General features: G+C 36.3%; 1 protein-coding gene across 4 annotated transcripts in view; it reads left to right on the forward strand.

Moving 5' to 3' along the window:
* Nucleotides 1–25,001, forward strand: part of ZNF385D (zinc finger protein 385D) — a 404,649-nt gene that overhangs the window by 373,308 nt on the left and 6,340 nt on the right. For all 4 annotated transcript variants that reach the window (XM_069860137.1, XM_069860136.1, XM_069860139.1 and 1 more), the window contains 3 exons: nt 19,047–19,280; nt 21,212–21,390; nt 22,749–22,850. In XM_069860137.1, the coding sequence (XP_069716238.1) occupies nt 19,047–19,280; nt 21,212–21,390; nt 22,749–22,850 (515 nt within the window). The remainder of the gene's footprint in view (nt 1–19,046; nt 19,281–21,211; nt 21,391–22,748; nt 22,851–25,001) is intronic.

Raw genomic sequence — 25,001 nt, forward strand, 5'->3', positions numbered from 1 at the left:
AATCCTTTTGGTATAAAAGAAGAAATGCTTTTCTTGTCAACCCCTGTTGCCTCCAGTGAAAGCATGTGCTCTAAGTGTGTGTTAGGTATGTTCTTTATTAATAGTATGCTCTAAATCTTGAATGCTGATTAGTTTAGATTCTCATGTCCAGATGTTTTTAAGACCATAATGAATCTCAAAGCATGATTTATGTAAATATATTGGATTGAAATGGCTACTGCTCATAGGCCTTTTGAATATATTTAGTAAGAAGCAAGTCAGCATGTGTGAGTCATTATTTATGGGGTTCTTGAATGATTCACGAAGTCCCTTCACTGGGTCTGGAGGAGAAACACAGTCACTATCTTAATAGTCACAGTTGTAGAGAAGAGCTTGATATCTGTTATCCACTAAGATGGAAGTGGAGAGGGGATCGGGGTCTGCGTGTATGTTAAGAGCTAAAGATTTCAGTTGGACAACCCACTTAGCAAAAGATACTGGAATATCTGCCCCACAAGGGCTGAAGTTTTGGCGATACAATTAGTGCCATCCAGGTGAAAAAGGAACCAAGCTATTAACTTCCCTATTGTAAGAGAAAGTAATCTTTTGATAGATTAAAGAAGAGAAAATTATGAAAAAAAACCAAACTCCAAAGCCAATACCAACTTTGAAGTAATAGATTTGTTTAAAAATTTCTTGCACATTTTTTTCTTGCTTTCTACTTCCTTTTTAAAGGCTTAGTGACATCTGCTCCATGAGTGTGACAAAAATCATTCTGTAACACAAAAAAAATTTAATTTACGAAAGACCATATGCAATAGACAGGTCTAATTTGTCAGTTTTAACTGAAATTTTATTTTCATATTTTCTAATCACCCTAGAGTAACTCTTAATCTTTCCTTTCCCAAGATATACGTAACTTATTTGCTAAATTAAAAGAACTACTGAATTGCTTTGTCAGAAATGTACTTTCAGTCTTATTCAAACATATGTGCTTTCCAGTCATTGAAACACTATTGTATTGTGATAGTCCTTGCTCAGGTAAATTCCCTCTACTCCTTTACTTAATATTTTATTAAGTTTAATTTTATTAAATTATTTTAATTTACTCCTATACTTAAGTATATCTTATTTTCACCTAATTTAAAAATCAAATAATTTGAATAAAAGGATAGCCCATTTCTCTGGATTGCCAAATGCTATTTGTGTGACTAAATAAACAAAATTTGTCAGCAGTGTTCACTTGTTAAAATATCTATGAATCATAATTGTGTGAATAATTTCATTTTTGCAGTTTTCTGCAATTAAAACACTCTTTAAAAAATGTTTTACATCCAAACATCCAAAATGGTTTTTTGGTTGGTTTGGAGTTTTTTTGGCTAATTGGGGAATAAAAATGTCTGTCATCTGACAACATATTTAAAAAATGAAATTAAAAAAGTTGTCCAAAAGTGGTAGCATATTTCTGTGTGAATCTACAAATAAATATGTATCTAATCTTTTTGAAAGCAAATTATTATCCTTTACCTGATATACAGTAGCAAATACCAACTTCTTTATATTATCCATGAAAAAATTTTATAGAGAAATATCTGTGTATTCATAGGTGAAGATTGTTAATGATATTAATATCTTCTTGGTCAGACAAATCATTCTGGTGCTAGATGAAATACATGACAATATAGAATCATGCAAGAATGTAGTCAGTATGTGTCTAAGTACTGCTCCAAAAGGAAGGGAAAATGTGACTTGTGGTACCTTCACTGTTTGAAACTCATTAACACAGTCTAAAGGATTGTGGGAGGGGTTTTATTGTTTATGTTAATGGCAATGTTGATGTTTCTTCAAAATGGAGTTCTTTTATTTTGCATTTGTCAGCGCTTAAAATAGTATGCAGCATTTTCAGCTCTGCAACTGTGTGATATTCCTTCCCTGAACACCAAAGATAAATATGTGATGCAAGCATCTTCTGTCATACAAATGTATGTATTTTTTATGCCTGTGATCAAAACCTTTCCATCAAAAATAGAAAATTGTTCTTTAGCCTTTGTTTCCTCGTCTGTTGAACACTCACAGCCTCCGGCTTCTATGCAGATTGCTTTTTAGGAGGTCTCTTTGTTTCATTCCATACCTTTTTGGTGTCTGTTTTTTATTTAACTTCTGTTCTTGGAATAGGTGTTTCTTCACATATTCTAGATAACCCCCATATCATTTGCTTCTTAAAATCTTTCCATAAAGCCAGCTTTTCTTAAATAACCTTCCAGACTTTTTTTTACTCTATACTCCCAGAGCACACCTCCTTCCACATTTTCTTAATATTCTCAGGTGACAGCATAAGTCCTCAAAGACTTGTATACAAGCTTGGTCATAGTTTAGCCCTTAACTAGCAGCTAAGCAGTACGCAACCACTCTCTCACCCCTCCCTACTCTTCCCCCAGTGGAGTCGGGGGGAGAACTGGAAAGGTAAAAGAAAACTTGTAGATTAAAATTAAAACAGTTTTAATAGAACAATAAACGGAGAATAATAATTATTACTTATATATGTATATAAGAATATGTTAAAATACAACCTTGCATTGCCCAATAAGTATCCATCTCAAGCAGTGATAGCAGCAAGCACAACAACAGCAGCAAGCAGAACACTGAGTTCAGAATCTGGATCACCTATTCATGTCCCTGCCAAACTCCCATTTTTCTATTGAGCGTGATGTTATGGAATGGAATATTCTGTTGGCCAGTTTGGGTTAGCTATTCTGGCTCTGCAGAACCCTCTTATTGCCCACCAATTCTCAACAACAAAACCAAAAAAAAAGAAACATTGACAGGACACATTTCTGTCAAGAAGCTCAGAGTTCAGTGAGTACACCCCTTAAAATGAGCAAGGAGATCACTCTGTCACTGAATGCTGAAGTGGGTCAGTCTGGAGCACTGGGGGAAAAAAAGTCAAACCAATTTGTTCAATGTTTGGTACAGAAAGAGGCTGATGTTCCAAAGTGCACCATACGTGTGCACTATTTTTGTTTAAGGAGTGATTTACAATATCATGGTCAATACTTCATTCTGAAAAATCATGTGTTAAATATTGTGGGTATTACTACTACTACTATTAGAGGTGTATGAAACTTTGTCCTAAACTTGATTAAAAAGTCAGAAGTATTCAAGTATAGAAGGGTTAACTCTTGCCATCATGTATCAAGACAGGAACACTCAAAGTGAAACTGATTTAGAGAGGAGAAGAGGCAAGCTTATCTGTTAATATAAAACGAGACAAAAATGTAGTTATTTAAAACAGCAACAAATAGTATTTTCTTTATGCAGGTAAACAATTTAATATTTCACAGAGTGAGCAGTGAGGTGTGTCCGTGACAGGTGGATTCACAAAAGGAGCTGCAGTATACCACTTACTATCATATTTTATTACAGAGGTTTTAGCATCAATACAGTACGTGTTCAAAATGCTAAGAGAGTACCTTAACAGGAAGTGAAAATCACTGTCAGTGGCTAAAAACTGCCTTCCTTGCAGAATAAACTGCACTGGGGAGGCAGCAAAGGTTCTTTTGTAATATTAAAATGTCATGGGGTGTGTGAATGTGTGTGTGCCTGTGTTCAACTGTGTGCAAAAATAATGCAGCATCCTAGACTGTACCTCTGGAGTGGGCATTCTTAAAACAAATGACTCAACGCTAAGGACCTGTAGAGCTCTCGATGATAGAGATTTACTAAAATGAAACTGTAGCTAATCAATTTTTCTGTGAACTTCTCTGTAAGACTTCGGTTTGGAACCCGCAGTAGTGATTGTAGACCAAGTCTGGGGTGGTTTTGCCTTGAATTTCTTTGAATTGATTTGGTAGATATGGATTTCCATCCAGTCATGTTCACAGGGAGATGGAGAAAGAACTCAGGAAATTCTGAAGGTTTTTCAGTTCTCCATTAGTGCTATGGCATCCAAGAGGAACATTCTTGGTTACATGATATAACAGTGATTATGCAATTCTTTTCTTCTGCTCGTCTGAATGAAAAGATCTCTGACCCAAAGCATCTCTTCTATCCCTATACCTTTGTTATTGTGGAGGTTTGTTCCAAAATTGTAAGAGATGTCATGTAGCTGCCACAACTGATGAGAATAGTTTTCATAGGATTGAGTCTCTAGACATTTTGGTCTAGAATAGATGTGGCATTAAAGACCATCATTTTGGGGCTGAAATTCTGTAAGCACAATTTGCAAGATCTTATTATCATCATCTGATCTACACTGATGAATGAGTTTTCACTGAAATTGGCACACTGCACATGCAAGGCAGTTTATATTCTGCATATGCAACACAATAAAATTGCTTTCAAAGCAGATAAGTGTATTGCACAGTAATTAGTGAATTTGTAATGTGTCTGCTTAATAGACTGGACTGTTGCCTTTCCAGTTAGATATTCCAGATGCAAAGCTGTCTACTTCATACATGAATCAATGGTTCATGCAACCCAGTACATAAAACATAAACTTATATTTGAATTTTGCTCTGCTCTCCATTTCCTGGTGGAGAGGCAGTTGATATTAAAGGATCATCTGTGCATGAAGCTCAGGCTAGTCGTCCATTGGTCCCAGCAGAACCCTTGTGTAAACAACATGGATAGAAACATGGACAAAAAGGTGCAAGTCTGACATTCAGAGTAAATTGAGTGAGAATTTTGCAAATTTGACAGGTGATTTAACAGCAGCTGCTGACACTGATGATACAAGCCAATGCAGTGCAAGGCTTCAGTCACAAAGCAGAAGCAGCTTGTGAATTACTCAGCTGTTAGGCTATGGAAAAAGAAGAGGATCTAAAAGTAAAAAGCATTAAAGGCCTTAAAGTTCAAAGGGAAAAAAAGTAGTGTACATAGACAAGATTAATGGAATATTTTTAAAGGTTGACTAGATAAACTTTTTGGCTAAATATATGTTTCCACTTTATAAGAATATTTCTGAGGCATTTTTCATAATTTTCAAGCTCATTTGATTTACTGTTGCTGATGCAAACATTACCTCTTGGAAGCTTGAAACAGCAAAAAAATATTTACCATTTATTCCCCTCCATCATGCATGCAGATTGGTTTGTTGTTGTATGGATGCTGGCATTATTTATTTTCTTTTTTTAGAAAAAACATCATTGAAGCATTTGTTTTGGAAAAAAACACATATAAAGAACTACATGGACTTTGCTAACAGGTATGAGAAATTATATTTAAGAAAAGGTAGGTCATAATTTAGGCCTAAAGGTATTGCCATCCTCCCTTAAATTCAACTGGTTAGTTTCAGTAATCATAATCTGATGTACAAGATTATGTAGAAAGATAAAAACACACTATTTTTGTTAAAGGGATCTGTTGCAAAATCCCATTTTTGATGCATTTTTATAGACTCTCCTGCTGTGAGACCAGTTTATCTTGTTCTGGTTTTAGTGCTACCTATAGAAAAATTCTGATTTGTGGTCTCAACCTGTATTTGAACAAACAAGCAGCGTAATTAGGACTTTAGTACTGCAAATTCAGCCCATAGTGACTGGGGAGTGCAATCACTCCCAGTGATTTCTTGGGGAGGACTTGATTATACCTTGTCTTAGACCAGTATTACAAGTGGCAAACTTAGCAGAATCACTGCAGTAACCTATCATACTAAATCAGCAAAAGTGAGATCATACAAAGTACTTCTCTAGCTTTAGTGATTACTGTTGATAAAGATTGAGGAATGTTTTCGGTGATGAAATGCATTCAGAAGATAACTTGGCAGTCAGAGAAATGATGTAATCAGCTCACAAGAGACTTCCACCTATGCACAATGGAAAGAGAAGTATTTTTTTTTCATTTATAAACTTTACCATTGAGGGAAATATGCTAGGTGGGTGTACTCTATAAAACCCAGCAGGATTAATTTCAAAGATACTTTTTAATAACAGTGATTATCCTAGTATTTTGCTAAAGCTTGCCCATCCTGGAATATAATTTTTTATGTGACATTTTTTCAATATCTCTGTAGAGCAAAGAAGAGATCTTTGTCAGACTCATCACATTTGGCACTGTGGCAGCTGCACATTTGGACTGATTAAAAGTATTAATAAATTTAGATAAAAGAATTGATAATCAGCTATCCATCTGCAGATTTCTTGGCATTAGGCACAAATAAGTTAGATCTGCAATTCCCCTGTCCACATTGTCTATCCTTTTTAATTCTGCCTATCTGCTGACATTTGAAACAGCTGTTACAGCCTCAAGTCACAAAAAGAAAGATGTTACCAAGCACGGCTGCTTTCCAGTCTGCAGAGAGACATATAGATCAGTTGACTAAGTTGTGTTTAGCACATTAGAAAGACTTGGTTGCTAGCTCTCAGGTTTATGTGGCACATGATTTAAAGCTAGGACTCTTTCTTCAGAGGGAGGTCTATTCAAAAGCCTTGCTTATTTGCTTGCGATGAACCTAGAGATGTAAACTATTATGCAAACTGTGTGACAGAAAAAATTGGAAGGTTGGAATCAGTATACACAGTTTGTTCTAAGCTGGGCAAAGTGTTTGAGATTCTGTCTAAGACAATATATTAAAAGAAATCCTGCCTGCAGTCACAGTCTTACTTAATATGGGGCTGGAACATCAGTCATTGTGGGCTATGTCTTTAGATACCAAAAGAGCAAAGTCTGGAAGGCATTTTAATCCAGATCTGTTTGCTGGCATAGCTAAGTCCTCTTGTCAATGAAGTATAAGAGGTTATAGCCTGATGAAGATGATGATAAGGACATGAAATGGAGAGTAAGCGGTTTTTAACTGGTTGCTTGCTTGCTTATTATATGAAGCTTCTTATTGGCTTTTCCCATAAGCAGAAAAGTAGACAGACAAGACATATAAGGACACACAAACATATGTAACAAATGTTATAAGAAAAAAAAACAAAACAAAACAAAAAAAACCCCAAACTCTATATTTTTTTTGCCTTAAAAGATTGAAATTCCAGTTAGAAAGAAGGAGAAGTAAATAGGAAATCATGCTTGTTGCTTACTTTCAGGACTTTTCCATCCTGATTAGTTTTCAAACTACCATTGTAAAGTGCTGTGAATGGTTGGCAACTTGAAACAATATTTAAAATATATGTCTAAAATGTGTCTCGGACAAGTTCAGTCATATCTACACTGATCATAGAATAATTTGGGTTGGAACGGACCTTAAAGATCATCTGGTTCCATCCCCTCTGCTTTTGTCACCACAATTCATTTTAGAAATAGATATTCAAGTACTTATCCATTGTGATTTCCTGCTATGGGAATGACAGGTGGAAATGTTCTCTGTTCTAAGTGTGTGTGAACAATGTACAGTCATTATGAGTCTTGTTTTCACTATTATCTAGATATGCAAGAGGTCAGATGTCTATGTGTGATATAGTAAATTAACTTGGGAAACAGTACAGTAGCTTCCTGGGAAAACTGATGCAAGGCTTATTTTGAAGCCAAATGCTTCAAAACCTTTCAGTTTTCCAAATTACTGGTAAAACATCTGTTTTAATGCTTTATATTATAAAAATGATACATTTAGGTTGAGCTAGTATAATTCTCTTCATGCTAATTTCACATATGTTAATTTGAGACAGAGGGGAGATAATATGCAGGCCTTTGAAGAGGACTAAGGCACCAAGGGTTTTGCTAATGATTGTGGAAGCCTGACTGTTGCTTCAGTCATTTTTCCCACCTTTGTTTTGTCCATTTCACAAAAAAATCTTACAGTTTTAGAAGTGCATGCATTTTTTTTTTCATGGTCATAGATCAAGACATCTGACGATCTATAGATTCACTTGATCTACACTTGTCAGGCTTTGAGAAGGAGGAACCAATATTCTCTTTTCTGGTCAATTTACAGTCTTTCTCTCCCACTCACCAAATAAAAAAAAAAAAATAAAAAAAATCTGTATAGATACATCTCCTAAGACTGTAGCTAAAGTCAATTGACTTACAAGGGCACAAATGATGCAGTTTTGCTGGAGGAGAGCTGAGCAGGCTCTCTACCTGCCTGACAAATGGATAATGCATAAGTGTTATTTGTGGAAACTCATTGTGCAAGTTTTGGCCAAATTCTTTACAGTGTAAGTTAATAATTTCTAATTTTCATAAATGGAAACTGAAAATATCTAGAAGGCTGAAACCTGCACTTCATAGTGTATCTTGCCATTTCATAGACTGGAATATTTGAAGTTTTGTTTCAGAAGGGCAGTGCTGTCACCTTTCACAACCTCTGTTGAGTTTTCTGACATAATATTTGATGCAAGTCTCAGCAAACCTATTTGTAATTTTGTGTGCATAGTAGGGTAGCAACGTTAGGATCCTGAGAAGATACCTGATATAGTATATCAGTGCTAAATATATGCTTAAATGTTCTTGTACTGGATGGTGCAGAAGCTGAAGGGTGTTCAGAAATATGTTGTTGCAGCTGCTGTTATTCTACTAACGCAGTCATACTACATCTGCTTTCCAAGATTTTTTAAAGCAAATACAAAGAACTGGGCTCTTACTTCCATATTTTTAAGTGCAGCAGTTTTCCCCAAAAAACTTTGAAAGACTTGTTTGTAACATTTTTTTATTATTTTGTAGATGTTAAGGAGAAGTAAGCAAGAGGAGGTAAAATACACTTTTCATTACAGCAAAAGCGAACAGCCCTCCAGCAATTCCCCAGACCTTACACAGAATTATTCTGGATTATTGTTTTTAAGCTCCAGTTACTACTATTTTTCTCTGCTCTCTGTGCATTCTGCTCCTCAGTAGCTCTTTGAACTGGAATTGTTAGATACGACTGGGTGGCATTATAGAGGTGCTAAAAATATTACTTTTTGTAAAGGAAAAGTGGATTTAAAGAAAAGTTACTCATGTTAAACCGAGTGAAGGTGTGGCTGTGGAACAGTAATCTGATTTGCAGATGTGTGATACATCGAACTCGCATGTTCATTAACAAATGATTATATGGCCGTTGAAAAGGCTGTTGAGGCAGGAAAAAGACACTAATTCACCTTGACAATGTATAAATATGAATATGAAAAATGCATTCAGTTATGCATAAAATGGCTGCCAATGAGGGCCACTTTCAAATATCTAGGCTTGTATCAGTGCTTTCATGGATTCTTATTCATGTATTTTTTCTGTTATAGTATGCATGGGAGAGAGATACAACAGAATGAAAACTAAGGAACCAGAGTATGGTATATTATGCTCCAAAAAAGAACTTTTTTTTTCCCCCTTTCTCTTTTCTAAGAGCTAATGCTGGGTCTGAATGATGTCAGATCTAGTGATGTCTGAATAACTGTCATGTACAAGAAAGGAAAAAAAATTAACACAAGGAGCTAGGGTATGATATTGTAAGCAGTGTATTTGCAGCCACATTTAGAACAGGAGCTATGTTGTTAGGGGAAGAATGGCACACAAAGCAAAACATGGGACATGTAGAGAATGACGATTTGGATTTACTGAAGAAATTAATAAAAAACTGTAATTATGCTCATTATCATTCTCCCCTACTGGAAAACACAATGTGAAAAGACTGACCATTACAGAACTAGCACAAAAAGTTTGCAGTTATTAACAGCCACGCTCCTGTTACATAGGGCTGTTTTCTTTAAATGTCCCTCCATGACATTTCTTCTGAACAAATTGTAGCTCTCACTTCGCGTATGACTAATTGCCTAAGAATCACACCAATCACAATGTTGCTACCTTCATTCAACATGACAGAACTTTTGACTTTGCAAGTATTTGACAAAACTATCCAAAGAATTATGTCACTGTGAGTATTAATGTATGTCAGTTTTAGTTTTCCAGATAACACAGACCTTTAACACAACCTTGCAAGAGAAAGCATAAAAGGAGGCCAAAGCATAGCAAGAATTAAATGCCTGATCTTAGACCCTGCAAATGTTTGCTAAAGCTAGTCTTGTGCTGCCATTTTGGTGCTAATTTTCATTAATATATAGCTGTTCTCTCCTTCTGTCACTGCAAACTAAGAGTAGTGATTTCTTTATTAAGTTCTATTCTGCTAGCTTGATGTCCTAAAATACAAACCTATCAATGAGTTACATCAGGTAATATATTTAGCTCCTGGAGTGATATCTGGAGTGATATCTCTGATTGGCACCATTATGAAATACATTTGAAATCTTCACTGTTTCCCTTGTGTGTAGAAGACAACATAATTCACCAGAACACATTTGGGCTAGGAAAGCATCTCTTCTTCCGTTTTGCTTCTGTGGAGAGGTTGCCTGCTAAGATTTTGGTACTGACTAGATAAATATTCCAAACAGCAAAGCACTGGTAACCTCTTTACTGGGTGTGAGTGGATGGTGCCAGGGGGTGAACTAGAAGAGAGGAAAAGAGATATTTCAGACTATTTTGACAAAGAGAAAATTTGATGAGATGGAACTCACTAAAATACTGAAGTAGTTAATTTTCTCTTGCTCTTTTCCTAATCCCAGGACCATCCATCCAACCTCACTGTGGTTTACTCAACATATTTCTTCTGCCAACTGACATAATTAAAATAAGATTTCAGTTGACAGTGAGCTGCCTGAATGTAGGGGAAAGACTAACACATGATAGTCAATGGAGACTACTAGTGTTGCACAAAATAATTGGTTTATTTTTTTAAAAAAGTAAAAAGCTAAACCAAAATCAAAATCTGTAAATCATGCCAAGAACTATGATGACAGCAAGGTTTTTAGAAATTGCTTATCTGGTTTGTCTGCGCACCTCTCTTTAAGTAACATTTAACGTAATGATGATGCAGGGTGTTTGGTAAGCAATTTGTTTCAGTCCTAGGCCAGAAGTGACCTGTGGTCAAAGGAGTAGACAGGGTGCAGGCAACAGTAGGAACATTTATTTTAGATGATGGAACCTGCTGAAGAGTTAAGAGCAAGTTAAATATATGACCATAGTAACTGCAGCTGTAAGTAGTAAAAGGTCCTTTCACAGACTCCATGGAAATTGCAAGAGATTTCCTTTCACTGGCACTCACTTGGGTGCTACTCTTGGCATGTGCCTGTTAATTTATTAAACATGATACCAACAGTCTGTGATCAGCCGAAGGAAAAATTCTTTGTAAATGTATTGGGCTGAAGAGGACTACTAAAAATCTAAATAGGAGAGAAAAATGTCAAAAAACTTAGTTACTCTAAAGATTAAGGATGATAACACTACCATCTTCTGTTCTGTCCTCTCATCAATTCCTTGTGAAATTTGTTCCTCTAGATTTGGGGTTTTGGTATCTCAACTACTTAAGGAAGAACAGGTGGTTGTAAGAAAGCCATTGCTGATCAGTCCACAGAACACATCTGCTACAGACTATACTTAGGGTGCACTCCAAGACATATGTCTGAAAGAATGTGTGTCTTCTCACTGCTTTCCCTGCAAAAACTACACTCCACTGAAAAAAGTTATACCGTTACAACAGATGCTTGTACAGCTTCTGACAATTCCTATATTAGACACAACATTAGTTTATTGCCAAAACCAGATTTATTAGCTCAGTGCTCTCCAGTAAAGGAAATAAGCTGCCATAAAGGGAATAGCCTTAATTATTTCTGGATTCAAGACAGGAGAATGCCATGAGGTATTACAGTTATGAGGGCGGTCAGAAGTCAGAGTTCTCAGAAATTCTGAGTAGGATTCCAGTTATTTTATTTACTTCTAGGTTCTAGGACTATATATCTGTTTTGAAACTTAAAATTTAGATCAAGGTTTTAAAGAGAACATTCAATTTGCTTAAAATGAAAAAAAATCAACTCCCTGCTTAAAATGCAGAGCAATCCTGTGCAATCTGTAGTGCAGTTCCTTGTTCCATTTGATTAATGAAAGCAGTGTATATTCTCTCTTTGCCAGTGATTAATACTTCTCTCTTCTGCTTTGTTTTTGGTGGCAGATTGCAAGGGGAGAGATTCCACAGTAAATTGGTTTTGATATAAAGTTTTAAATAGGCTTTGCCAACCTGCTTATTTTGTGAAAAATACTTCTCAGACTCCAGTGGTGCATAGCCTGGGCTGTGTCTGCTCTATGTCTCTGTTAAAAAGAAGGGGAGTTCAGCAGAGCCCATTTCAAAGCTCACTTCTCTCACTACAGTGGATAGAACAAGGTGAAAGCAACAGCTTGGCTGCTGTTTCCTTCTTTCCCATGTCTGCAGGGTTGGCGTGTGGGGACAGCGGGAGTAGCAGGTAGAGATTGAATTATCATTACATACTGGCCTTAGTAACAATAATTTGTTCTTCCAGGTACATGGTTTGAGTTAAAGCCCTAATGTATGGTGGGGAGGTAATACCTTGAAGGAATTGCTATTAAAGACGCAGACAAAATTTGCTCCCTAAACTCTCCTTGAAAAAGTACTCCCTCCAGTATTGACTAAGTATAATTCATGTCACCTATACCTTGGTGGTGAAGCAGGGCCTATTTTTAAATAGTGTTTTGGACTACTGTTTACACTAGTGATTCACACAATGCCAAGGGTGTTCCCAGATACAGGAACACAACCATGCAATCATTTCCACTGCTATAGCTCTCTCTGGATGTCTTCTGGCCAAAGCTAAGTCCCCCAGATATCTCTGGGCAGAGTCTGGAGTTCAATACAAGCCAAGAGGCAACAGGCAGTTCAGGTGCAGCTGACTATTTTGGAGGATAAGAGTTTAATAATATGGATGGGGACTGCTATGCAATGTTGATCTCCATGCTGCAGAAAGGTACATTCAAAGCAAATTCATTTTACTGTGATATATTTTACAGAACCTATTCCTTTAGTGGGTTTTTAACTGTTAAGGATTTTGATTCCTAGATTTTTACCTTGGTAAACTCGACTGATGTTCGGTTTCTGCTCATGCATTGAGGTTAACTAGAAGGATATTTTCAACTGTGTTTGCTTTTACTTAGAAGTTGGGAAATGTATGCTGAAGCATGTGCAGATGTAAAACTGCTGGCAGTTTGCCAGAGTAGCCTTTGATATTGCTAAGCATGAGAGACCTATTTATAGAATAATACAGCTTTCCTTCTATATATGTGATAAAATCCCCGTGTGCATATTTTTTTCCTTATCTTAAAACCAATGTTTTACATTGCAGCCTCCAAACTGTTGCAATTGAATATAGTGCTCTGCCTTATGCACAATCTTCAGGTTAGCATCAAACTAGCAAATGTGTTATTTTAGTAGGGCTGCTGAGACTACAATCTGCAAATTGAATTCAATTTTAAATTGAATTTTTCACTACACAATTCTCATTAATTAAATGGCAAGAGTCGCTTCAGCCAGCAACATGTTCTTTCCTATAGCTCCTTGAGTGGGGACCCTTTCACTTGTAGCTGGCAAAAGCCACTTTTTTTCTGCCTGGCCAAGGAGAAATTTATACCATAGAAAGGACAGATCAGTGTCTAAACCCAGTCATCACCAGGAGTTTCTTAAAGTAACTTGAAAAATAAATGGTTCCTCCTCATCTTCTCCTTTCCTACCAGTCACATTTTTGTCAGCACCTTTTGCCTAAGAACCCAAAACTCAGACACAGCGTGACGTTTCTCTGCTTTCCTCCTTCCCTTTCCACAGGCCTGTTACCCCCAGCTGTTGCTGTGGCTGCCAGCTACATTCAATTAACCTCAACAGGAATGCAGTCATCCCTCTGTGGTTAATCCTGTTCAGGATTAATGAGCTGTACTTTAAACCAAGGGAACTGCTAGTAAAAATGAGGTATAATTCCTTTAGAAAACTGTGTACTGCTAATTAATAGCAAAGGTCATTTAAGGTCTTGGCAAAATTGAGTTTGACTGGCGAAAAAAGAAATCCACAGAGCAAATACATGAAGTTTGCTACTTCGTCCTCACTCTTACTCTCACTGTGGACACCTTTTGACATGAAACATCCTGTTTTCTATGTCATTTCCATCAGGTTACCACCAAGACATGTCACCAGGAACCATGGGGTAGGGGCAGCAATAAAATGAGGTCACTTGTTGTGGAGATGCTTGCTTCTTCATCCATTGTTCCTGAGTGATGAAGACCATGTATAATGTGATTTATTTAAGTGTTAAAAAGCAAGGACTTGTCAAAATATAGAGGTCATTGCTTCTCCAGTTACAAACCAAGAAAATTGCTGGTATTTGACTTTCATGCTGCTCCTGGGAAAGTTTGCAATCCTTGAGTTTCTTGGTAGTGCTTGTCCTGTACATTAGAGAAGAGGTTTGGGCGGTACCTTAGGAACACTCAGCCTTCAATTTCTGGATGTCAGAAGCAATCATGATGAAAACCTAGACAAAACAAAGTAGCAAGGAATTTTAGTAGGAAAGTGATTGACAAGCTGAGGCAGTAACAGGGGAAGGGAGAGAAAACAGGTGAGGAGCTGGTGTTCTGAAAAAGGCGACTCATCAAAAATTTTCAAATTCTGTTCCTGCTTGGTCATACACAACTTTATTTATTACTTCAAAGCTCTTTACTCTTCCATTATGTCATACTAATTAGTATGCATCTTGCCAAAGATCAGGTAAATAAAATGTTTTCCTATATTTCATGTCATTTCACTGAAGGCACTCTTATCATAAAGTAATGAAGTACACAACTGTCATTCAGATATTTTGATCTTCTCTACCAAAAATACTGTCATGTACAGTACTTAACTCTCTAAACCTCGCTGTTATCATCTGTTATTTCTTACAAAAAAATTACATGGGTTCTTCTAAGTTCTAAAAATATACTTCTGACTCTCCAAGTAAAAGATCTCAATTTAAGGAAGGATATACCTAAAAAAATAGATTGAATTCAGGTTTTGAATGCAAAACTTAGTCTAATGACTGGAATTTTCATAATACAACCATGAAAGTATTTTATGTACAGCATGTTATAATGGGCAAGGTATCCACCAACTACGAAATATGCAAGTTTGTATTCTGCACATATAAAGGAGGAGGAGCCAAAACATCTGATTCCAAGCTCCTCAAAGTGTTTTGTTTAAGGACCAGAGCCAGCCAATGTGCTAGCACACATGCTTGTGTTTTAGCGCATGAGTACAGAAAGTCAGCCAAGCATGAAATAAGTCAGTTGCATAGTTATTTTTTGAGACGATACTTTGGTTTTAATATGCTCCACTGTTATATTTATAGATTCAAAAGAAAATACATCTTCTTTTCAAATGTAGTTGCCACAGAGGACACAGAACACAGGATTTTCAAAGCAACCCAAGGAAACCAAGAACCCAGTTCTTAGTAGGCAGGAAAATAATATGCTAAGACTCTCTTTTCTTGAACATGCCCGTATCAGGCACCTGTATGGGAATGTTCTATTAGTTGATGCAGGTTTGCTGTAAGAGAGCCAGCTGGCAACATTTTTACAGTACTAAGAGGTCTTTCATTGAAGTGAAATATTTCATATCAAGTTCTGTTTGTCATTAGAAAGAATGTGTTTTCTATTTTCTGTGAAGGGATCATTTGAGGGTTTTTTTAGTTTAGTTTTGTTTTTTTCCTGACAGCATTGTGGGCCAAATCTCAATCCTTTTTATGTCCAGGTGAGGTCTCAACAGTGGAGCAGAGCAGGAGATTCACCTTGTTCACCCTGCTCCTCACACTTCTTTTGATGCAGTCTCTAAGTGAGACCAGAATGCATGGGTGCATGCTAAATCAGATATTCTTAAATGCATGTCACTTGAGAAGACAGAAGAAAAACACGCTTATAAATAGTTGTGATTTGTTTAAAGTCAGAGCACTTTTCTCTCTGTGGGTCTATTTATAGCTTCAGGGTAAGAAAATCCTATGCTTAATAGCAGGAACCGATGAGTGAAACTGTCCCATACTCAGAATCAAAACATGATTTGTGATTTTCTGTTTCTTGAGCCTGAAAGTGATTCTGACTCTTGGAGCTGTGATATAAAATTAATTCTGATTACATAGGAGGACTTTAATCACACACTTGCAGTTTTCCACTTGAACTATGGTATCTGTTGTACCTGGAGAAGTCAATTGTCACAGAATGTTTTTCACCTGGCTTTGTATTTTAAAAGAATTCTTATATTTTGCCAGTGAGCAAGATTAGTTTTGAATGTGATTTTTTGTACTTTTAATTTTTATTCTGTTGCTATATTATGACCAGGAACACAAATGTATTGTTGCGAATCCTGAAGTGTTCCCTTTTTCTGCTGCTGGAGTCCAGCTCCATACAATATTAGCAATCAGCTTCTATTCCAAAGCCAAGCAGTGACAGTTGCAATAATGAATATTTGCTGCAGGCCACTGGTATGAAAATAGCACAGTGCTGCAAGCCTGCGTCACCAGAAACAAATCTTCCATTTGGCTGTGACTGAATTTCCAGCTCAATTTTAGATTACTTATTATTGAAATGGTTCTTAAAGCACTGTCATAATATGATGTTAAGAAATGCTGATTCAGTGATCATGGCATTAATTCAAATGTCTTCCTACTCCTATTTGGTGTTAATTCTTTTTTTTTTAGTCCCTTATACCTCTACTAATGCTGTACAATGTATTTAGGGCACTGAACTGCGTAGAGGCAGCACCACTGTAATATATTGAGAGACACTTGGACAGATGTACAAAGGCTCTATTTACTCACCAGCTTCCCAAAGAAAAGGTTTAATGTTTCAAAATAGTTTTTTATTTTCAAATATTATTGTTGGTCTGTAAAAAACTACAAATAAGAACAAAATATTAAGCAAGGTAATGCCATTCCTTCGGCACCAGCATTTGACATCCCCTGTGCCTTCAGGGTGTTACCGCCTCCAGGCTCACTTTCAGCAAAAAAAAATACTTTTAATTAGACCTTGAGTGGGACCTTATTTTTGCTATATGCTTTAATGCCTGACAACATGTAGAATATTTACATAACAAATTCTGCTTTCTTGGTTTTATGAATTATAATTTTTAAAAAAATGCACTGACAGAATTGGTAGAAGCATTACAAAATACACAATCTATAGCAATTAATATTACTTGAAGGATTCCATTCCCAGTGACTGAAAGGATTACTTCTCCAGGCATTTGTTCAGCCAGTTCCATGTCCTCCGGTAAGCAATACTTACAGATTCTCTGTAAGTAGGCCATTCTTAGGCTTTACAAGCTTTAATATTAGAAATAATTTCTTGATGTCTAATCTAATTCTCTCTTGCTCTAATCCACTACCCCCTGTCCAATGAGAAGGGATCAGGGAGAAGAGTTTATTCCCCTATTTGTAGCTACTGTCTACAGATATAAAAAATGTTGTCATTGTTTACCCTTCATCTTCTATATTTACAGTCCATATTTTCTAAACTTCTAATTTGTTTTGGCTTCCTCCTTCCTCACAATGCCTCTCTTGTTGGTTTGCATTTGTATTGCTGTTGGATTAACAACAAAGCAAGTAGCTGCTAATTTTTGACATTGTAGTCCCCAGGCAGGACAGAGGGTCTCAATTGCTAATTAGAGGGAAGAAAAATACTTCATAGTTCTTTTGCTTTGCACTTTCAATAAGATGAGGATCTTTTTCTCATAACATGATGATGTAAAGGATCTGTGTTCATCTTGTTGTCTGCTACTGAAAGGTTTTTTCTGAAAAAAACAACCAACAAACCAACAGGATATCAAACAAACAAAAAAAACTCAAAGCAGTACTGGCACTGTTCTTCATCCTGTTCTACTAGATCAGATTAATCCTACTCCATGTGGATTCCTACAGTTGCTCTTACTGAAAAGCCTCTAATTTTCTAGACTGTTTCTTCAAATTGTTTTGAATCATGTCACCCAGTGCTTACTCTCAGTTTGCTCTTGTCTTCTAAGTTAATAGATGTGGTTTTCATTAATGAATTTGTCGAACAATATTAGTCTGAAACACGCCTCTGCAGAATCAGTTAGCTATGTCTTTCCTGCATCACAGCACATACTGGGATACATAAGCCAAAGAATTGTTATGTTGCCTATTCTAATAGATGGTAATGAATAAAGCATAGTACAAGCAGAGCACCACTAAAACCAAGGGATGTATGAAACCAAAATGAGTTGTCTATGGAAAGTACTCAATTCCAGGAGTATCTCAGTAAAGTAACTAAGATTTCTTTTGGGGAAGTTGCTACTCAATAGGCTTGATATGATAAAATACAACACTGAAAAACAAGAACAGTTCCTGCTCCTTCTCTTCTTCTCTTGTCACTTCTTTCTTGTCTTCTCCACTAGCTTCGTGGTGGATCTCACTATCCTTTACCCTGTTAAGTACATAACTACCAAATGTCAAGTATATATTATTCAAACCACAATATAATGTATTTTCTCTCTCTCTGATTTGAAAACTACAGAAAAAGCACAAGTTCTTAGATGTAAGCACTAGGTTTCCAAATACGTTTAACTGTATAACATGCTTACAGTTTTTGCAAACATAGAAATGTTACTACTGTTTTTTTATGTCTCAGATATATTATGTTGCATATTTAATTACTGTTATTAGTATGTATTGTTATTATGAAATAATGTATAATAGTAATAATGTATGGATAAATGTATGATGTGTATTAATAATTATCTTAATTCATTTAATATTAGTTTTGGGTAATATCAAGTGAAGTATCAATTTAATGTTTTATTTCATCAAATATCAAGAACATGCAATTATTTTAATTTAATTTTTATTAATATAGAATGTTAAAACTTTAGCTTGTCTACTCAGTGTAAGTATTACACAGTACTATGGCAGCTCCTGCATCTGGAGTGCTGTGTATAAATGTTAACTGTCTATTGTATTGGCAATTTACATGACCTCTTTTAGAGGATTATCTTTCAGTTGTACAGTACTCTTAATGGCCTGTCTTTTGAGTTCATGAATTCTATATTTACTAGCTGTTAGCCAAATGCAGGAGACATAATAAGTGGCATTTTGATACATGGATGTACTGTATTTTGTAAGTACACAAAATACAAAAAATAAGGTCAGATTTTGTTCATTGTCATTAATTGAACCATCGCCAGCACAGTCTGGATCTCTGTGTGGTTACAGCATTAAGAAGCAAGCAAGAAAAAGCTGAATATTACAACCTTTTTTGTTTGTTTGTTTGTTTCCACATCCTCTCTTTGCCCATAGACGTTGCCACGGGGACACCAGCAATATCAACAACGACAACCGTGGAAATCCGGAAGAGCAGTGTTATGACAACTGAGATCACCTCTAAAGTGGAGAAAATCCCCACAACAGCCACTAGCAGCACCACATGCCCTTCAGTTGAGACTGAGGAAGAAAAAGCAAAAAGACTGCTGTACTGTTCACTATGCAAAGTCGCTGTCAACTCTGCCTCGCAGCTGGAGGCGCACAACAGTGGTGAGCTGGAGCAATGCTTGCTTTCTTCATTTTTTTTTCCTTCAGTCTCAAGAGCTCTACAATTATCTTCCCCTGAATAGATTAGATCTCTTGCAGCAGGGGACAAAGAGGTGGCAGAAAACTGGCAATTACGTGGAATTCATTAACTATTAAAGAATAAAAATGACAGGCAAAGAGGCTTTCATAAAGGGGGGGAAAGGAATTTTATTCCATGCAAGTTATCCGTTTTCTTACATTTTAGCTTTTGCAGCTTCTCAACCTTATAAAGCTAAATGACATGTCATGCTTCATTACCTTTGGTGTTCAGAGTTGGCGTAGTTTTGTTAGTGCCAGCTAGCAAACTGAGTATAAATGCCATTAGTTTTGTTTGAAATCTAACAAATTAAGGCTGAAAGAGGGACTGTCAGTCAGTCAGATTTCAATGATGAGAGTTAGAATTCTTAGCTCCATGTTGTCTGTTAATAGCTTATTAAAATTCTGTATATTTTTCCTTTATTTTCATCAACTGATAGCAACTGCTGAATGAGTTGAATGGGTTATTGCTTATCTCCATCTTTCTTAATTTTTAAAATCTTTCATGCTATTAGAGTATCAGTAAGTTCCAGAAGTAAAGAGACATTATTCAGTCACTATTTTAAGCATGGTCTTAATGATTGGCTTTGTGGTATATGGGGCTAAAAGATTTTGGAATTTAATATGGTGTCAGTGAACACCTAGAACTTTCCTGCAGAAAACCACCTTATTTTGGATGTCAGGGGTTACCTGTCAGCAGGGTACACAGAGTTAGGAGATAGGCAGACGACTTTAGTTTTGAAACATCAAGACAGTGATGATGTACCTGCACCAAGATGATCATAATTTTATGATGTAATAAAAAAAGGGAAATAACTTTGGCATGTCTGTAGAATCCACTTAAATTAAAAGAGGAAATGGTAATTTGTTGGCATTCATAAGATACAAAGCCCAGTCAGTATTGAATGCTGTGTTTGCTGTATGGCACATCTTCAGCTGATGAAATTTCAAGTTTGTAGAGCCATACCCATTCTACCTTCACATGAGGGTTAGACTCTAGAGATTTTCCTGATCAAGATGAGAGGCAAAACATTACTCTGAATATTTAAACACAACCCTCCAAGCTTTTGCTATTGATGCTGATAAACTGTGTGTGTGCTCACACACATGCTTGCTTGTAAAAGTGTACATGTGGATGCACAGTTATCAGTGAAAGACTAATTTTATACGCAGTAGTGATACATCACAGACTACTTGTGCAGAAGTCAAGGGTGTAAGGAATTGTTCAGTTTGAATAAAGGTAAAGCAACAGGGCACTATTGTTTTCTATCCAATCTTTATTTTAACACAAAATACATACACTTTTATCATGTGTATATCTCTCAAGCGTTATGGTTTCTGTATGGGCCACTAAGGATCCATAGGTGTCCACCAGGAACCTCTGCCCCTTTTTGAGTTGGAGACCAATTAGTTAATTACAGATTTAAGTGTAGGCTACCTGATGTATACTGTTTATCAATCCATTCAAGGAGGACTACAAATCAAAGCCAACTACATCTTTAACAGCTAAATTACTCTTCCTTTGCAACTGCAATTCAGGTCTTATTAGCAGCAGGAGTTAATGAGAAAAGTCACACCCATTTAAGTTCACCTCAGGATACCTGATTGTGCCACTACTTACTGGTGTGGTTGCTTTGTTCTACTGCATTACCTACAGATATGTAATTTCATAATTAACTGTCAGCTGTGAAATACTGTTACATTGGTATGAATCTGATACAGACAAACACAAGCATATTCCAAGGACAGCACGTGGCACCACGCTGAGGTTCACATGATTTTCTTTTAAAAAGAAAATAAAACAATGAATGCAACCAAATTGCAAAATTGTTTCTGTTTCCCATTTCTAATGTCTCCAGGGACTAAGCACAAAACTATGCTGGAAGCTCGGAATGGAAGTGGAACCATAAAAGCCTTTCCCCGGGCAGGCGTAAAAGGCAAAGGACCTGTGAATAAAGGAAACACAGGCCTTCAGAACAAAACATTTCACTGTGAAATATGTGATGTGCACGTAAACTCTGAGACACAACTGAAACAGGTACTCAGCTAGCTTGCAGATTGTGAATCCTTGGCTGTTCTTTGTTTTCATGGTGATAAAGTACCAACACAATCAGCATGTGTCAGTCTAACAGTTCACATCTAAATGGAGCTTACAGAATTTTCCCTTTGTACTTGTCTTTCACACTGTATGTTTTATTTTGGATATTATTTTCCCTTGCAAAGAATATATTTTCTCAAAAGCTCTTGATTATATATAGACATCTTAAAGAGTTAAAATAGCTGTAAGCTGCAATGTTACAACTGTCTTTAAACTACTGTAATTGTCATGAGCTTCTGAACCCTGCCATTTAGTGTACTGCGTGATACTTGCCTTGACAAAGATGTGGGGTGTGTGCAGCCAGAATTTTCACAAAACATTGAATAACCTGCTTAGGAATGCAGGGTGGAAAAGATTTGTAATTTTTTTTTATCAGTGTTACTCTCTATTTGAGAAGCATGACCTCTAAATTGCAATTACAGTAAGTTATGTTCAGTCATTCTTCAGACGAACAAAGCCTTTGTTCTGAAAAACACTTAGTTTCATTCCTTATGCCTTTTGGAATTAAATACTTGTTAACGAACTGTACAAGAATGAAGATAGATTCAGTAATGGATAATAGCAATACTTGTCTTTTGCTTTCAGGAAAAAAAAATGTCAGTTCTTTGTCTTTTTTTCCCAAACCTCTCTTTAGAATGAAATTCAAAGTAAAAATATAGTTCTGAAAAAAGGCTCGTTACATCTGATAGTGCAATAAAGTCTGTGTAGTAGGATTCTTGTAAAATCTCATAGAGTTTATGAAGATGATAATGGATTTTATAGGGTTTTTTCACTGTCACTTAGTTTGATATGTAGTCATCTTTCAGCTGAAATCTTAAAAGGATCTTCAGGCTTCTTAGGGATTTAAACAATTTTGTGACCTCTCCCTGTCCCCCATCCCCTGAACAGGGGAGGCTCTACTATCTAATATTCTTCCAAAACTTTTTATCATCAGTGGATTGAATTGATGGGTGTTTTGCAGAGATAAGGAGGAATTTTTCAAAGGCTTCTATCACTCACCTGATTCAGGCCTTGTTAAAGTTAACAAAGGTGAGAAATTCATTGACTTCTGTGGAAGCAGAGTTGAACTAAGCACTGTTGAAAATCACAGTCCCAGTACATGATGCACAAAGGATCATTCGAATTGGAACAGATTGTATTCCTGCTCATCATTGAATTAGTCAAGTAATGCTGTTGTGTAGAGCAGTAGCCTTCAGTATTGGAGCACCCTTGTGTAAAGCTAACTTGAAATGATGTAGTAAGGATATATCACTCTTTCTTTTTCTTCTTTTTTTTTTTTCCCAAATTTATTTTTACAGCACATAAGCAGTAGAAGGCACAAAGACAGAGCTGCTGGGAAGCCACCTAAACCTAAATACAGCCCTTACAACAAACTCCAAAAGGGAACACATCCTCTAGGGGTAAGCCAATCACCTTTTTATTTTACTTCTATTTTAGCCCTTCTGAGTAGGATTTTTAGAAAATGTAAGCAAAGAAGTTATTAAAATGAGAAGAATAGTGTAAGCGATGGAAGTATACAAGGGTCTGAATGGGCCTGTGGAAGCCCACAATAGAATTCTTACATACTTTTCTGTACTTTGTAGTGTTGACTACACTATGGATCTATGGATCCTCATTTTTGTTGCTACTCTGAAGAACTTCAGGAAAGGAGGTTGTTTTAAATGTCGTTAGAGAGCAAGAGACAAGAGAAACATCCAGATGTCAAACAGGTTTTTTTCAGTTTTCACCAAGGACAATAGTGATTAGACCTCTGTAAAGCATAAAACCTTTTTTTATTAAATTACTCAGATAACAATTGAAACAATTTTAAGAAGTCCATCTTTCATTTCATTCCACTCAGTTTCAGGATGGTCACGTTTTCGACTGCTGGGATAAACTGCCTGAAACACAGTTCTTAATAGCTTCAAAACCTGAGAAAAAAAGTTTACTTTTTTAATAAAAAACCCTGCCAGGCTCCTGCCATTTGTTAAGAAACACCTTCTATTGTGGGTGGGATAGTGAAACATCTGACATTTATCTCAATCAGATAAAGTGCGTGGTTGTTTTATATGCTGTGATGTTTTGTAAGGGTTTATAGATGGTTTTGGCAAGGGAGGATGTTGATTCATTGACCTCATAGAGATTCTCCCCTTATTTCTTGACCAAATTCTCTAATGCAGACAGAATGTGGAGCTGTTTTTTCTGTGAAAACCCAGTTCTGTTTAAGTTGAGTTAAAGCTCCTTTCCTGACAACAGAAAGTGTGTCCTTGTTGGGACAGCCCTCCTGACAGGTATATTTATGCACGATTCACTTGTGTAGGAGCTCTTTCTAGATGTTATAGCATAACACAGTGCATCATTCTGTTGATCTACTAGAAGGGAAATAGTCCCACAGTATTTTTCAGTAATCCACCAGGAGGACCAAAGTCTCCAATATCTACAAGCTATACCAAAAGGATTAGAAAATACATAATTAGATAAGTAGAATATGGAATCACTAAAGCCTCTCTGAAAGTATTATTCTTCCTTTAGGAAATTCATCCTTTCCCAGGGGATGAAAATAGCTATTATGTTACTGTTGATGTTGTGCACTGTTCTCTGTTTGCCAACTTATGTAATAGTGATTTCTTAGAACTCCAGCCAAGGATCAAGGCAATTTAGTTGTTGCATAGACAAATAAAGGCAACATGTCCTTTTCATGCTCCCTCACTCCCAACTGCTAACAGTATAGAAGACAGGCCAGAAGTGAGCAAAGAGGCAAAGGCAATTTAAGGCAAGGGTGAGTTAGCAATAAATGAACAGATATGCATAACAGAATGGAGGCTGCAATGAGAAAGGATGACAGCTCTTATGTATTTTGTGGTTTTGGTTTCAAATAGAAACAATACCAAAATTTCTGTCACTTGAAATGCTGAATGGCATAGAAACAAGCCAAAAATGTGCTAATTTTACTTTGAATGTAAATGTTTTTGATGAACTCTAGACTTCTTTACTCCCCATTAATTTTCCAACTCATTTACTGTCCCTTAGTGTACTTCATTGGAAATGAAATGAATAATGGCTTCTTTACTCTTGATGTTGACCTGTGTTTTAATTATTACTTGCACTATGCAGAGGTTTGAAATGAAGGTGCAAAGTACTGTCTATGCTAAATATTACTGGGTTTACAGCTTAAAATTAAAAATATGTTGATAATTTAACTGAAAAGCTATCTGACTTTATTGGAAGTTCTTGAGTTCTCCAAGAATAGGAAAAGAGTCCAAGCATTTTAATATAAACAGTCAATAAGATCTTTGGGGCTTGTGGCAAAAAATGTATGAGCGCCTCCAAAATCTTTTTCTACTGAAGTTAGAAAAAGGTCATAATACATTTTCATACCTTTTCTAGACCAAAACCTTTCTAGACCAAACACTTTCCAATGCTGTGTTTTCAACATCATCTGTACCACCTTGTCTAATCTAGTTTTGTATGCTTCAGAGAAAGAAGCTTTATGAATTCCCACAGTACTATTTCAGAGCTAAGAAACCTTGTATTTTTGGGACTTGTTATTTTTTCAAGCCACAAGTGTCCGG

This window comes from Phaenicophaeus curvirostris, chromosome 6 (genome assembly GCF_032191515.1).
Source record: "Phaenicophaeus curvirostris isolate KB17595 chromosome 6, BPBGC_Pcur_1.0, whole genome shotgun sequence".
NCBI classification, from domain to species: domain Eukaryota; kingdom Metazoa; phylum Chordata; class Aves; order Cuculiformes; family Cuculidae; genus Phaenicophaeus; species Phaenicophaeus curvirostris.